This window comes from Telopea speciosissima, chromosome 9 (genome assembly GCF_018873765.1).
Source record: "Telopea speciosissima isolate NSW1024214 ecotype Mountain lineage chromosome 9, Tspe_v1, whole genome shotgun sequence".
NCBI lineage: Eukaryota > Viridiplantae > Streptophyta > Magnoliopsida > Proteales > Proteaceae > Telopea > Telopea speciosissima.
The window spans coordinates 15,951,452-15,968,609 of record NC_057924.1 but is presented as its reverse complement, the minus strand read 5'-3'; the positions used below and the strand labels follow the sequence as shown (position 1 = coordinate 15,968,609).

At 38.9% G+C, this 17,158-nt stretch overlaps 1 protein-coding gene across 1 annotated transcript; it reads right to left on the bottom strand.

Annotated features, from left to right (window-relative positions):
- Nucleotides 1-1,156: 1,156 nt before the first annotated feature.
- LOC122640096 (GTPase LSG1-1-like) lies at nucleotides 1,157-14,885 on the bottom strand. Its single transcript, XM_043833222.1, has 7 exons — nucleotides 14,596-14,885; nucleotides 14,198-14,290; nucleotides 14,000-14,086; nucleotides 13,584-13,677; nucleotides 7,783-7,839; nucleotides 2,390-2,469; nucleotides 1,157-2,297 (listed from the first exon to the last, which is right to left on the bottom strand). The coding sequence occupies exons 1-7, from the start codon at nucleotides 14,817-14,819 to the stop codon at nucleotides 1,169-1,171; spliced, it is 1,764 nt and encodes a 587-aa protein (XP_043689157.1). The 5' UTR covers nucleotides 14,820-14,885; the 3' UTR covers nucleotides 1,157-1,168.
- Between the last annotated feature and the right edge of the window lie 2,273 nt (nucleotides 14,886-17,158).

Genomic DNA, 17,158 nt, shown 5'->3' with positions numbered 1-17,158 from the left:
TTGTTTGGTTGTGTCTGGTATTCTGTAGTGTCCACACGGTTATTATTGAGTTTGTTTAGGTTTGAGTCGTTCTAGGATCCATTACATGTACAAGGTTAAAAAAATTATAATTATGTGGGGATTATAATTTTTTAGGACTCCTTTATGTTGTCTTTATGTAGGAAAAACCCTAGATATTAGCCCAAAAATAAACGTAGGAAAAACCCTAGATATAAGCAAAGGAGATCACATATTGAGATGTGTGAGCTGGCTTTAGTGAAAAATTCTCTGATTCCCTTATCTGATTGTAGGCATTTGTGTCAAACCACCTTAAACCCTCATGTTAATGCCGCAATTTGCAAATTTTTCACTATTGATTCCCCTGTGCGTGTGTGTGTGGGGGGTGGGGGGAGGATGTCATAGAGTTCTACAAATCCGGTGGTAAGAGGCTGCAAAGGGGAAAACAATTAAGCTGAAGCAATTAATAATCGGTTTTGATTTGAAAAATTAGAACCAATTAATAATAGGTATGGTTTCGATTTACACTTATTACTTCTTGAACTGAACAGAAATCAAACCGATAAACCAAAACCAAACCAATTTACACTCTTACTACCACTATAGAGGGCAATGCATCTGCCACCACATAAGTTGTATTAGCAAGCCAAAGCTTTCAATGTTCATCAAGCCTCTCTTCACTAACTTCACAGAAGCTTCAACCTGATTGTTAATGGCTCCGAGTGTGTACCAAACAAATGTAACTGTAAGATGATGAACCACCTAACCCTTAATAGAAATTCCATTACACAGAAGTCAAGCTGTCCTGTCATTAAATATTCGTTACCTCCATTGCATTCCATTATAGATACAAAAATAAATTCACTCTGAGTTGTTGATTGAAATTAGTCGGCCAATTATGTCTTTCAAAAGTTATTGAGTTTGTAATTATTTACCTCGTTAAAATGCATCTTTAATTAATACACAAGTACACAGCACAATATGAGTGGACTATTAAGGAGAGCTAAACAAGACATGCAAATATCTTTGGCAACGGACATGCTTCAGAGGTACTTACAGAGGTTACAAAACCCTGGACCAGCCTGACAAAAACTTTTTCTTCTTGGTGATCTCGATAAGTAGGCAGGAGGAAATACTGCTAGTCTGATATCCGTTTCTTAAGGAAGCAACTTTATCCAGCCCTGAGGGGACCAACATTCGCGGTCTTCTGAAAGACTCTAACCACTGGCATTCCATCCCCACCATCATTTCCGACCCTCCATGTTCGGTCCTTTTTCTTCTGAGGTTTTTTGTGCTGTTTGTGGGATGCAGCTGATGGCTTCTTCTTGACAACAGCAGCCTTGGTGGGAGCTAGCCCATTGGATAAGTCAAATGACTCAAGATCATTCAGCACATGCTCGAGGTTGGAGTTTGATGCTGCATCAGGTGGATGATCTTCAGCTTCAGATGAATTGGATTCATATTCAGCAGAGGAGCTAGGTTCAGCAGCATCTAGGTCCTTGGTCTCCTCATCAGACGTTACATTGGGCATTTCAAAGTGAGGCAGCTTCCCGTCAATGTAGTCCTTCAAAATTAGTCGTGCTGCCCTAGTCTCATCTGGCAGTCCACTAGAAGCTACATATCCACGAGAGGCGCAGAAGGCCCTCAAAAGCTCTGATGCCAATGGAGGCCTAGATTGCAGTTCATATGGTTTCGGTTTGGGCAAAGTGATATTATAGACAGTCTCGATAACGTGCCTAGGAATTTGATTGGCTACAACTTGTACAGCCTCCCTATGTTCAGTCATTCGATCAATTGGCAACACCCCTGATGCAATCATCTCATATCTTGAGCTGGAGAAAGACGGGAACACCAAACCAGGACAGTCACACAGCATCAGCTCATCAGATATTATTAATGTCTGGAAATGTTTCGTCTTCCCTGGAGTTGAGGTTACACCAGTTCGCTTCTCACCCACCAAGGCATTAATTGTGGAGCTCTTCCCCACATTAGGATAGCCCACAAACCCCACCACAACATGCTTAGAGGGACTTGATTTACTACCACCACTGACAGACTGAGCATGACTTGTACGTTGACCCCTTCTATTTGATGCTATAGCCTCTGCTTCGGCCTGTAAACGGGCCAAAAGTTCATCCCTTCCATAAATTTTGGTATCAGTGTAATCTGCTCCATCTAATGTGCCTTGCTTCTCCCAGAGACCACTCAAAATTTTCCCTTCCAGAGCCGCAGAAGCAGCCTTTGCTGACCAGAATACAAAGAGAATCCCATGTTGACGAAAGTACTCTGCCCATTTCTCCCTGCAGATGCCAAGGTCAGCAAAATCATTACACAGATCAACCTTGTGATGAATTTGGTGTGTCAGCATAGAAATTATGAGAAAGAATCTCACCTGACAGTAAAGGGTAAAAGGTCTGCCTTGTTAACAAGCAGCAAAGTTTTTTTGTGTTCATCAATCTCACATGCATATGCCTAACCCAGAGGAGGGGGGAGGGAGGGGGTGTCAAAAAATAACAAGTTAATAATGCATAAAACATACAATTAACTTACATGAATGATTAAAAGAAAGCAATCCAAAGAAAATAGCTCAAAAACAAATCCAGCTAAGACCCCCAAAATTCTTACAGCAAAGCTAATGAGAGAAATATGGTCAATATATGAAAACGATAGAAGCCCAAGTCAGTGTTTACATTCACCAGTACAGGTAATAATTCACAAGGAGTTTTCCCAAGGAATTTGGAAGCGCCTCACCTTTACATCTTGGAACACCCAATGAGGCAATAATAGAATTTCTGCACTTAATCAGAATTTAAAAAGCTCATTCTCCTCTCTTCCTCTCTTCCTCTCTCCCTCTCTATGCCACTATCTTTAAGGCCACGGACTCATACAGAAGAGGAGAGACCTTTAACCCTGTTGGACTTTTTGAGCCCTGTATTTTCACAGGTTATTGGGTTGGCATTCCAACTACAGTCTGGGTTGTCAGCAACCTATGTTACCTAAACACTTCAAATTATGAGCCACACCTGTGCTCGTATCCAACACCTTATGCAAGCCAATGAGAAAGCAAGAAATGGAATCCTTTCCAGACCCCGGTGTTACCCTTTGCCATGTCCAGGTAACATAGTCAGCAACTAGGTCTGGATGATCCCATACCATTTCCCGCGAGGTCATGGGACTCTGAATGTTACTACTGAAGAGGTTGGCTGTTGGGATTGTTCAGCTTGGTCAGTCAGGTTGCCAACCTGAACGTTTAACAGAACAATAATATTCTAAAATTTTTTAAGGGGAAAGTGTAATATGCATGACTTGAATCCCACCCTCATGCAAGAGGCAATTTTACTGCCACACCAAACACAAGTCTGTTACTCTCATTTCCCTCTTTTATTCCCCGGTGGGAAGGTGGAATTTTGTCGGGATGTGGGAGAATGTTTGAACTTGTTTCATCTTTCAACCTTTTCACTGTGCGATATTTGGAAGCACTGCTACATCGAAAAAAACTGGAAAAGAAAAAAAAAGGTGTCTCCAACAATTTACATTCTGAGATCAATAATAGGGGTCAATATTCCAAAATTTACAAAAAGGGCGTACCCAATGCATGAGGCTCCCGCCACTGCGGGGTCTGGGGAGGGTCATGATGTACACAGCCTTACCCCTGTTTCGCAAAGAGGCTGTTTCCAGAGAGTCAATCCGTGACCACTTGGTCACAATGGAGCAACCTAACTATTCCACCAAGGTCCACCCTCAATATTCCAAAATTTACAGCCTGACTATAATGCCATTTTATCATCCAATAGACCGCACTTCCAACAATTCGCAAATATATTTTCTCATCAAATTTGAAATTCCTCTGGTTGTATAAAACTAAGATCTACTGAGGAATGTTTATTGGTAGTTCTTCAGGAACAAAAACTTCTAGGATGTCTGATGTCATAACTGATAATTGTGGTTTAGTCTTGCTAACAAAGTTGTTTAACAAGCTTTTGAGTGCACAGAAAATGCCGGATGAAAGGAGGAAAAGTATTGTGATCCCAATATACAAAAATGAAGGTGGTATTCAGAACTGCAATAACCATAGAGGCATAAAGCTAATGAGCCATACGATGAAGTTATGGGAGAGGATTATTGATACCCGCCTACGAAATGAAACTACCATTTCAGAGAATCAATTTGGCTTTATGCCAAGTAGATCCATGATGGAAGCTATATTTTTACTAAGGAGACTCATGGAAAGGTATAGAGAGGGCAAGAAGGATCTTCATATCATAGTTGTCAAGGCGGCAATGCGACCCAAGACAGCGGAGAGGTGCCTAAGGGCTTAGGCGACAAGGTGCCCACCTAGGCGACCAAGGCGATTTCAAGTGTTATTTTTTTATTTCCCCTCTTTTCTAAAATTATTTAGTGTGCTACAATATTTTAGTATGCTACAATATATACCTTATATCATCAAAAATCAACATTAAGCCTCCTCAAGTTATAAAAAATCAACATTAAGTCACCTCAAGTCATAAAAAAAAACCATTAAACCACATCAAGGCATAAAAAATAATAATAAGTCACATCAAGTCATCAAAAATCAATATTAACCCACATCAAGTCATCAAAAATCAGCATAGAATTAGAAGACAGTAGAACTGAAGAAGCAAGCAATTGAAAGTTTGAAACAATCAAAACATACATTTGGTTTATACTAGTATCACATTTGGTTTTCTACTGGCCTTAGAAAATATGATCTTATCTATAAGTAATTAAATTGCCCCCGATTTAGAGAGATGTTATTGTTCTCTAAGAAGTTTGACTAGTCAAATAATTTTAGTTTTACATCAGACTTTTTGTATTAGTTAGAGCACAAAACCAGCTTTCCAACAAATCCAAAATTGCTTAAATCTGATTTATATTGAAGAAGTTATGTTCTGGTCAAATCTTATTTGGTCTGCGAGAATGCTGTCAAATCGCTCTGAATGAAAATATTTTTTTATATATCAAAACAAAGGAATATTATACTGCACTTATGGTTTTTAGCAATGTTTTACCATATTAAGATTTATAGAATTTTTAGCTTTGAGAAAAAATCCCAGCATTTGAAAGTTGAAAATTTCACCTACCGTCGAAAATCCAATTTTTGTTCTTGAACCGAGGGGGGGTGACTTTTTATCTTTTTGGAATTTTTTTTTTTAACTATTTTTATTGGATTCAAATAGGGGGATATTTGCTTATTTATGAATAATATCTTAAGTAAATGTTCGTAAATGATATTTGGCATAAATAAGGGCCAATACCGGGTTCGATACCAATAAAAACCAGTGCAAGGCGCCCTGCAAAGAAGCGGTTGTCGCCTAGGCCCCACCAAAACCGCCTGGACGCCTTGGCGACGCCTTGACAACTATGCTTCATAGTCTTTATTGACCTAGAAAAAGCTTATGATAGTCCCTAGAGAGCTAATCTGGTATATTCTAGAGAAGAGAAGGGCATAGTTGTCATGGCGTAGCCATGGCGTCATATCGCTGGAGAAGTGGGCATATCGACCACCGATATGGATGATGTAAGAATATCGACCGATATGGCCTCCATGTCATCGCCATACCACAACTTATGGCCATATCGGGTGACATGGTTGTTTCAAATTATAAAACTTAATTTTTTAACAATAATTTTTTTTAACCATTTTTTATTTTAATGCCTTTTCCTCAACATAAAAAAAATTTTAAAAAAAACAAACAGAAAACACTAATACACAATCACATATTCACATCAGCAATTTTTTATTTATTTAGATGGGTTGTTTATTAGTTTTATTCACTGAATATAAATTACGTTCTTGTAATTGTTTTTTTGTTTTGTTACTTTTGTAGTCACTTTCATATGAATCATATCTCAACTCTCATGATTTTTCAACTTTATTATCAGCAAGACTGTTGCTATCAATTATTTGATAATCCATGATTTCACATACACTAATGGATATTAAACTTTCATGAATTAAACCATAGTAGATTAGTAGTACACTTTCATGCTAATTTTTTATGTTATAGGGTATATATTATAGCATACTAAATGACATTAAAAATACAGAAAATAAAAAATAAAACATGATCGATATGATCACCATGGCACCGCCATGGCGGGCGACATGTCGATATATCGACATGACACCCCTCCACCGACTTGGATCGCCGTGACGACGTGACAACTATGGAGAAGGGTACCGTGAAAATTTTTGGACATAATTAAAGATATGTACAACAATGTGGTGACTAGCGTAAGATCGGTGGGGGGTCAAGGTAGTAAGTTCCCAATTACACTTGGGCTACATCAAGGATCAACCTTAAGCCCTAATTTGTTTGCACTTATCATGGATGATTTAACTAGAGGCATAAAAGATGAGATTCCTTGGTGTATGCTTTTTGTTGATGATATGGTCTTGGTGGATGAGACAAAAGCAGGGATTAACGCCAAATTGGAGTTATAAAGATCTGCCTTGGAGTCTAAAGGTCTTAAGATAAGTAGAACAAAGACTGAGTACATGGTGTGCAACTTTAGCCACAACATGTCGGTTAATGAGGTGGTCAAGATTGAGGATAAGGAGATCCCTCCATGTGATTATTTTAGACATCTTGGATCTATCGTAACTAAAGATGGCGATATAGAGGATGATGTTACCCAAAGAATTAAAATAGGATGGCTGAAGTGGAGAGGTGCAACCGACGTTTTGTGTGATCAGTGTATCCCTTTAAAACTCAAAGGGAAATTTTATAGGACTTCTGTACCACCGGCTATAATGTATGGCGTGGAATGTTGGGCCGTGAAGAAACGACATATAGATAAACTAAGTGTAGTGGAGATGAGGATGTTGAGATTGATGTGTGGCAAGACTAGGAAAGATAAAGTAAGAAATGACCATATTAGAGCTGAATTGGAGGTGGCCCCTGTACTTGAGAAGCTAAGGGATAGTCGTTTGAGATCGCATGGTCGTGTTCAACGGAGGCCTTGGGATGCACAAGTACGGAGGAGTGGTTTGATTCAGATCGAAAGATCTAAAAGAGCTAGGGGTGGGCCAAAATTGACCTCAGGAGAAGTAGTGAGAAAAGACATGCATAGTTTGGGTCTTGCATCAAGTATGACCTCAAATAGAGCTGAATGGAGGGCTAAGATCCATGTAGCCGACCCCATTTAAGTGGTTTTCCCTGTGTTTCTATCGATGTTATTATGCTCTTGTCCTTCTACTATTATTTTTATTTTATTATCTTTGCAAAGATCCATGTAGCTAACCCCATTTAGTTGCGATAAGGCTGAGTTGTTGTTGTTGATGTCATAACTGAACCCATGATACTGACGTATATGAAGTGAATAAGTTGATCAACTATGCCTTCAGTACATTCCATTAAATTGAATAAGAAAGATGTTTATTTTTTCCCCAAGAACAAAGAAATGGAATTCCAAACCATCAAATTTTAATAAGAAATAAGTGGGCTACCAAGCTCTGCAATACGAAATTTATTCCACAATTCCGTTCCACTAATTTTTTATTGGGAGAAAAAACGCTAACTGGGCAAGTACGGTGCGCTGCCCTGCGCCCAGACACAGGGGCGAGTGAAGTAACTGCTGTACCCCCATGGAAAGACGGAACTTCCCGAGGGATTGGCGGTCATTTCGTGCGCCCTGTGTCTGGGCCCAGGGGCAGCACACACACGGAGATAGCGCTCTCTTTCCCTTTTTTATTATTCATGTTACATTATGCTACTCAAAGCAACCAGAAAGTTGCATAGAAAGAAAGGATCAAACAAATACCTCAAGATCAGGGCAGCGATAGAACAATGGATCACGTGCATCAACAACCATTACAAGCTGGCAGACAATACAGTGAGACTAGTCTTAAGATCTGGCAGTTCAATAAAGTACGTAACAACCAAAAGATAATAAACAATAATACCAAAAATAAATAAAAGAAACATAACTAAAACAATAATGAAAATAAAAATAACTAGTGGAAAAGCAGGCTGTAAAGCAAATATGATGAAGCAAAACAGAAGATATCCACTAGATGATCAAGCTTCCAAGTGTGTCCAAACCAGCAATGAGGAGACAATCAAATCAAAACATAAACCCTTGAATTCTGCCGCCATCAAGTCTGTGATGACTATGGGGTCAGAGAGGACAATACTGGTCTCACCTATTCCTCATACCAGCCTCTCCAGATTAGCGGTGTAGCTCCAATTGAAATTTAACTTAGGGGATGTAGTTTGGTGCAATGGTAAAACGCTTGGGCTGCCAGAATAAAGATGCAAATTTAAGTTTCTAGAGTAGCCACTTTTTTTTGCACAAAATTAGGACTGTTTCCAATCCAACACCCCCCCGGGTGCCGTTGAGGGGGGGTGCTTCATGAAAGCAGGACTTACACTGGGATGCAGCCCTTCTTTTAGGGAGAAGTAGAAGGGATTCTGTTCACTGATATTGTGTAGCCTGCAGTGAATTGTGATCGTTGATGAAGGTGGAAAGTGTCTGATAACCACTTCCTATACACTCAATACATAATGGAAAAGCAGTGCAGCTCAATATGCCAACTGTTGTTACCCATAGTGCAGCTCTCAACAAAATTATGTCAAAAGACAATAACATCCTAGAGCTATTCCTACAAACCCCTTTATGCCTTATCTTTTTTAGTCATTAGTCAGGAGATTCTTATTAGTTTTTTTTCCCTAGTCCTATACGCAAGAATAGTTTCCAGAAAATATAAATTGCGCACAGCATTGTATTCAGATTTTATATTTATGGTTTCCTGCGAGTATGCATTTCGTTGGCTGCAAACAAGATTGATAGCTTATGTTTTGTAGCTATTCTGCAGCTGTTGGTACTTTTATCAACATAATGATGTTAATAACACCCTCCACAATCTCTAAAGATCCTGTGAAGTCTTTTTTTTTTTTCTCTTTAATAATTGGTTAGGAAAGAAAGTCTTATCAGTTTCACTTTCATCCTTTTATAGTTAGGACTAGTACAGATTCTACAAATACAAATTGTTGGAAGCATTGCACAAAGATTTTTTTCCCCCCTGATCGTTTTCTGCTTCTCTCTGGGAAGTCATCTTCTTGTCTGCAGTCAAGCTTGGGAGCTGCTGTTTCAGAGCTATTCTGCTGCAATTGATGCTTCCGCTTTTCTTTTATATACAGATTTCTTAGTTGGGTTAGTGGGATTTACATCAACAGCATATATTTCTTTGATCATTACGCTAAATCAGATCTACACATATATTTCATACTATTTCTTTGATCATTACAATAATCCGACCATAAATACTTGTAGATGTCCAATTCAGATCATTCATTGACTAGTTGATATCTAGATGATGACGAGATGATAAAAGAAAAGAAGGTTATTTTCTATCTCTAAAACAAGGAGCAGTTTCACATACTGACTGCAATAAGGTCCACAAGTATGCACTCAAAACTGTTAAACATATGATACAAGAGGTTAAAGATTTACCACAGAAATAACCAAACCGGAATGTAATTTGGTATACAGAAGTAGCCAATACCATTAGAAAAAGTGAATTGCAACAACTATGTTTTGGTGGCTGAATATCCGATAGCAGAAGATGCAAAATTTTAACAAAATAACAAAGCAAGAACCCCAAATAGTAAACGCATAAGAGTTGTCAGGTAACTGTACCAAGTGACTTGGCTCAAATTGATGGCTACTCATATCTAAGCGATACCACGATAGACTTGCTGGAAGGATGCAACTTCAGCACAAGTCAATCAGTACATGCCCCATAACAGTTGGGCAGTCTGGACAAGGCAGCAACACTTAAATAACAGTACTGAATGTCTGAATCTAGTTCTTTTTTTCTTCTATTCTTCTCCGAATTCTACAATCATTTTTTACTGGATTTAGAATATTATAAGATTCACCTCTGGAAGGATGGAATTTTTATTCAAGAATAGTTTTCACTGCTCATAAATTACCCAGAGCAGTACACTTGAGCACATTCATTCCATTTAATTTCCTCCCTCTTAAGGTTCAAATCTAACTCATTCAATAACTGTTGGTCATTCTTAGAAGAAGAAGGATCAAGTGGATTGCTTTGGAGGAGCTCAAATTTGGTGATAAAAACACCAAATTCTTCATGCTTCTGCTATTCAAAGAGCCAGAAATCACATTGCTTGGTAGGAAACTGAGGATAGATGGGTGTTTGAGCCCAAAGTGATTCATGACCACACTGTTAGCTTCTACTCTGATCTTTACTCCACCTCAGGCCCATTTAACTAGGTTTATCCCAAATCGCCTCATTGATCATTCCAAGTCCTTCCTTGATAAACCCCTCACTAGGGATGATGCGAAACATGCTATTTTTCATATGGAAGGCTCAAAGATCCCTGGTCCTGATGGAGTCCCCCCAATTTTCCTCCAAACATATTGGGACTTAGTAGGTGAAGAAGTCAATGAAGGTGTCCTTAGGTTCTTTAGCAATGGGTACATTCTCAAAGAGCTTAACAATAATTTTCTCTCTCTCATTTCCAAAGTCAAGGAACCAGAAACTTTTTCCCAATATCAACTAATTAACTTAAGTAACACTTTGTATAAGATCATCTCTAAGGTCTTGGCTAATTGGCCTAAAGAAGTGATGCATGGGATCATTTCATCTTTTCAAGGATCTTTCATTTCTGAAAAGCAGATTTCAGAAAATATTTTAGTGATTCATGACATTGTCCACACATGAGAAATTTGAAAAAGTAAGACTCATTACATGACCATTAAAGCTGATATGCATAAGGCTTTTGATTGAGTCGAACAGAGTTCTCTACTTCAAACTATGAGATGTTTGGGATTTGGGGAAAATTGGATCAAATGGATTATCAATGCATTTCTATAGTCACATATAGAGTTCTGATAAATGGTTCACCGTCCACCAACATTATTACCCCTATCCGTGGGCTGTCCCATTAGCCCATATCTCTTCCTCATCTGCTCTAAATCCCTTTCTTGTATCATCAACAGGGTTGATCAAAGGAACCTCTCTCTACTATTAGAGTCGGTAGACGAGGTCCAAGGGTTTCCCACATGTTCTCTGCTGACGATAGTTACTTCTTCATGCAAGCCACTCCTAGAGATGCTCAGGAATTTTGTGACATGGGGGTGCCTCTAGTTAAATGGTCAGCCACCAAAAGTCTGAAAATTTTCCAGCATCAGAACAAGTTAAAGTCAACATTTCGGGAATCATCAATATGAAGCATGTCTCTTGCCCTAGCATTTATCTTGGCCTTGCGAAATTGGTCAATCAAAATCTAAAACATTCTCTTACATTGTCGATAGGCTTAGAGATAGGGTGCAATGTTTGGAAGGAAAGACTTCTTTCCTATGGGGGAGAGAGATTCTTATTAGATCTGTTATTTCAGCTATTCCTACTCATACAATGTCTTGTTTCCTCTTACCAACGTGTATCGCAAATGAGATAAATCATATTCAAAAGCAATATAGGTGGGGCCAAATCAAGGATGAAAAAAGAATCCATTGGCTCAGGTGGGATTTCGTGACTAAGAGCAAGAGTGAAGGAGAATTAGGTCTTAGGGATCATCATTTCAATCTGGCCCTTCTCTCGAAGCAAGCTTGGAGTTTGCTTACCAATCATAGTTATCAAGGCGGCATGCCGACCATTGAGTTTTAGAAGGTAAAAAACCAAGGCGACACCATCAAGGCGTCCGCCTAGGTGCCCAAGGCATCACCTTGGCGATGTCTTGATAACTATGTTACCAATCCTTCTTCTATTTGGACCAAATGCAAGAAAGCAAGCTATTTTCATAACTCTTCTTTTTTGCAAGCTCATGTTCGTGGAAAAGTCTCTTGTGGTTGGACTGTTGGAGAAGTGTCACTGCTAGAAGGGATATTCTCCTCAAGAGCAATAGACAAATTGTTGGCACTTGGCAGTGGCATATTGGTTAGTATATGGTCTGATCCTTGGGTTCCCTTCACTCAAGACTCTAGAGTTTCCCATCCTAAGCCTGTTCATTGCAATTTGGAGTTTGATGTTGACCTTATAGAACCTGATACTAGGGAATGGAAAGTCAACCTCCTATCTTCAAATTTTCCATCTGATTTTGCTGATGAGATGGCTAAAATTCCTTATAGCTCCACTGTTTTTGATGATGTAGGGTTTGGATGTCCGATCAGAGGTGTTTTTTCAGTCAAAACAACATATGTTTCCAAATCATCTTCCCTTTCTTCTAGATCAACCAGATCAAGTCCTCTTCCATCCTCTACTTGGAAATCTATTTGGAATTTCGTATTTGGATTCCCCCCCCCCCTCCAAAAAAAATATCAAGTCTTTGTTTGGAGGGCCTGCCATGATGTTTTAGGTGTTAATCCATCTAGGCTGAGAGAAATCTGATCCTAGACTCTTCATGCCCATGCTGCAATGATCCTTGAAGTTATTACCCACGACTTCGTACCCTATAATCATGCTAAGTTGGCCTGGTTTGGATCCTCATTCTGCCTTCACCTCTCTAGTCTTACCTTTCTTTTGCCAAGTGGATTATGTCTTGGTTTGAGGTCCCTGATTTCACCAAGAGAGATTGTAGAAAGCTGGCTCAATTTAATGCTGTTCTCTCATGGGAGATCTGGCACATAAAAAATAAGAAAACATTTAATGGTGTTTTAACTAATCCATATGACACATTATGCTTGGCTAATAGGATGGTGCAGGACATGGCGGCTATCTTCATTGACAGCCCTTCTTCCATCAACAATTCCTCTCTGGGAATTTCTTTTTGGACTCCTATCCAAGGTTATGCAAAGGTGAATTTTGATTGTGCTTTTCTTAAAGTTACCTCTGTTGGTCATGGTGCTCTTATCTGGGATGATCAAGGATATGTTTTGGCAGGTATTGCATCAAAAGATAGTCCTAGAACTGCCCTATTTACTGAATGTGCGGCCATAAGAATTGGTCTTTAGTCAGTTTTGGAGTTGGGTATTCAAAACAAAGTGGTGAAATCAGATCGTACAGAACTAGTGGAATGCATCAAGCGAGTATCTTATCCTTCATGGGAAATTTTACCTTTTATCCATGACAATTGGAGTATACTCTCTAACTTTCAGTCTTCTATTTTACTGCATGTTTTGAGGTCTGCAAACTCTTCTGCCCACCTCTTAGCTTCCTTTGTAATATCCTCTCATACTTCTCTTAGCTTCCTTTTGAGGTCTGCAAACTCTTCAAGAAGCAAATAAATTTTCTTGCTACTGCCCCTTCTGTTCTAGTCTGCAATTGCTAGTTTTAAGTTAAGTTCAATTCCAATCCCATTTGATGTACTTTCTTGAATTTCTCACTTTAAACCATGCATCTCATTCCTAATACTGTTTAAATTTTCTTTAAATATCTTTATCTCCAAAATATTCTATTTCACTTTAACTAATGCATTCCTAATGATTCTATTCTTGGGTAGCAATATCCTATAACCCACAAGGATTAGGTTTTCTTGAAACCTCACAGAATTATTTTTACAGTACAATAACAAACTTTGAGGATTAAAAGTGAATATTTCAGTGGAAGAAATGAAATTATTTAATCTCAAACCAGTAAAAAAGCACATGTATGTTACCAAATCACTTCGTTCAAGCACCCGCCAGAGCTGCCTCCAGATATCCAGGTTCTTCTCAAAGGGTGTAAGAACAAGTTTCTCATTCTCCTCAAGTCTGGAGCAAATAAACTGACTTAGAATAGAATACGTATTTCAAAGCTGCTAATCTACATGCACATGCACATGCACATAAGTCCACCATAAACATACAATAAGCTAAAAATTGTTCAATGAACAAGTCACAAAAGGAAAAAATTGAACAAAGATTCAGCTCTGATGCAGCATCCTTGAGTGTGGATGGATGGTAGTAGTATGGTATGAGATTATAATATTTCTAAGTTCATGCTTCAACTGATGGGGTGTAAGAATTATACAATATAATTCAAGGAAACTTCTTATGGTAACCTGCCAATGATTCCATTTCATAAGAACCTGACCTTGCAAGATTTCGTCGCCATATTAAGAAAGACTGTCTCTCATTAGTGTCGAGCTCCTCCACGGACATGCCAGCATTCCAAGGTGGCCTATAGATAAACACAAAATAAGAGAAGAAGAAAAAGAAAAATATATATACATATTGAAACTTTACTGGTACTTGCAAATTTACAATCTATTAGAGAGAGAAAAGTACATGCCTGCGAGGTACTTGAAGATTGCTCGCGTACAATGCCTCCTCTATCTTCTGTTGCTTTCTCCTTTCTTCGGGCGTCATGCCAGGTGCGGCATCCCTGACCGAAATGGCCAGAATATTGGCATCAGAGACAAACATCGAAGCCAAAGAAATTAACGCAAGCGACCAAAATGAGCACAACCACACTAATAATAATTAAAGGAAAAGAAATCCACAATCTAAATGACTGGTCGTAGTTGTTAAAGGAATTAAATAAAATCCTTGCTTTCTTGTCTTAATCTTTATTTGTCATGTCGTCTTTGGTTTTCTCTTATTAGAAACAAGAGTTCATCAAGTTCAATATACTCCGATAAAGTAATAATAAGAAGAAACTGAGAATAGATGAAGCGAATTGGAACTTACAGGTTAATGAGAAGGTTAGGGACGGGGTTCTCGACAGAGAAGAGGCGCTCAGCTTCTTCGGCCTGCTCGATGACGGCGTCGATGTCGTTTACCTCCGTCACAGACTCGAGGACTCGCTTCTCCTGATTCCTGTAGAATCGGCCCTTCTCCTTGGTTTGCTGGATCATCTGGTTGTGGTGCCTCACCAGGGCTCGCCCTAGCCCTGTCTTCTCGTTCTTCCCCATTGCTTTCCAAACCCTAGAATACACAGATACCTACAAGCTCCTCCTATGCTTCAGTAGTGCTTCCTCCTCCACCGATTAACGACCTTGGTTGCAGGAGAGTCTCTTCCGCCTTCAGCCCCAAACTGCTGTGCCAAGTTTTGAGAAGTTTCAATCGGGAAAAGTCGGGAACAAATCTAATTTTTTTTTGGACTTGTTTTAATGAAAATCAGAGAAACAAGTCCAACACGTGTTTTCTTGTTCCCAAAGCCCAGAACAGGAAAACAGTTCTTTGGGAGAGTTACCAAACGCTACCCTAGCATTTTGATTTTTTGGTCTCTTTTTTTCTTAACTTTTATTCTTTGGAATTTTTATCCGCTGCTGTGCACTGCAGCGCTGCTGAGCCATCGTGCGGCGCAACAGCAGCCATATGTGCACACATGGCCGCTACTGCGCCGCACAATGGCACAGCAGCGGATAAAAGTCCTACTCTTTGAGCTTTAGGGTTGGCTTATTGTTTTTTAATATCCTAATATTAATATGACAAAATCAATATCTATATATTATATATACCTATAAACAATACAAGGGTGAGTCGGGTCGGGCCGGTCTCAGCCCCAGCCAACTTGCTAGGGCCAGGCTATTTCTAAAATCAATCCACCCCTTCGGGCTGAAAAATCAAGGTTGGATCTCGGGCCGGGCTCGAGCAGTTAGGTGGGTTTAGGTCAATCGGACTTTTTGACACCCCTACTTTTTTGTAATTCCTATTTTACATTTTTTTTGGGTATAAAAATTAATTAAAGGACTGCACTCTTTACAAAAACCCATCCTTGTACGCAGGCCTGTAAACAGATTGAATTCGGGATAATTACAACTCTTCGTAAATTGATTCATTATTTACTTACTTTTTTATTATTAAGTATTCAGATATTTTTTCCAAACGGATTTTTATCGAAGTATTCGGATTTTTTTCCGGATGTCTCTTAACGAATACGGATGCAGATCGAATTCGGGTTTTCGGTTATCCATTTACAGCCCTACTTTTACTCCTCCTCTTCTTCTTCTTCAAGGTATACCCCCTCACTCGCCTTGTACTGCTACCCAGCCCCACAAGGCACAACCCAGCCTCGATCCGAATCCGATCGATTTACAGACCTACATAGAGTTGCAATTATCCCAAATTCGATCCACATCCGATCCGTTTACAGACTTACGTACAAAGATAGGTTTTTTTTATAAGTGCAATCCTTAATTATTATTTTTATCCAAAATAAAGGGTAAAATAGAAATTACAAAAATCAATTTTCGAAGAGTTGCAATTATTCCAAAGGCGGTTTAGAGTATAGTCCTTTGATTTTTATTTTATCCAAAAGTAAAGGGTAAATTTAGAATTAAAAAAATCAATTCACCATGAATTGAAATTATCCCAAAGATGGTTAGAGTTGGGTTAGCATTAAATAAAGAGATTAACTTGCTGTCTCATGTGTTAATGGTAATGCCACGTAGGGTTTGCAACCCGGGCAATAGCTAAATTTTAACCCTCTCTTGGAGAGCCAAGCCAATGTTTGTGAAAGCGAGAGACTTTGTCTCCAGTGCGAACAAGTACTGTTTCAAAAATCGGAATTGGATCGATCAAAACGACTATGACTGAACCCAATTTTGTACATTCTGATCCGATCAATTTTAGGGTTTATTTTTTCCACCGAATCGTTAGGTTTTCAGGTCTGAGAGGCAGATTCAAGTTTTTTTTTCTTTTTGGATAAATTATAGATCACCCCCTGATTTTTCTAAAAACTTAAATCACCCCCTGATACATTTACGAAAAAAAAAAAAATACCCCCTGATTTAAACCCTAAAATGACAAATTAGTCCTTAACGTTAGTTTTATATTGTTAAGTGATGATGTCAGCCAGTTGAATAAATTTAAATCCTTAAACTACCCTTGACCAATGTTGAAGATGAAGGAAGGGTAGTATTGCAAATTTAATTCTAATGTTTTAGTACAATGATAGAATAATCCTTTCACACCAATAACTAACAGCAAACTAACAGTGTTACTTTAGAAAGGGACATTTGAGTTTTTTCAAACACCAAGGGATGATCTGAGTTTTGATTAAAAATCAGGGGGTGATCTATAATTTATCCCTTTTTTTAAAACCAATCCCAGGCTCCAGCCGATCTCTAATCGCACAGGAACAAGATTGCCGCTGAACGGGAACGGTGTGACCCAGTAGAATGATTGACCTGTTTGGTCGGTTGGAAATTTGAGTTTAGGGATTATAGCAGTTGAGGTGAGGCTTACCGTCTGTCTAAACTTTTTGGATTCTTAAGGAGAGAGAGTTTCAACCGAACGAACCTCAAAC

Coding starts and splice junctions, on each gene's coding strand:
- LOC122640096 (XM_043833222.1), bottom strand. CDS start 14,819: ATGGGGAAGAACGAGAAGACAGGGCTAGGGCGAGCCCTGGTGAGGCAC. Junction 2,470..7,782: donor ATCGCTGCCCTGATCTTGAG/GTATTTGTTTGA, acceptor CCTCTGGGTTAG/GCATATGCATGTGAGATTGA. Junction 2,298..2,389: donor CTTTTACCCTTTACTGTCAG/GTGAGATTCTTT, acceptor TGGCATCTGCAG/GGAGAAATGGGCAGAGTACT.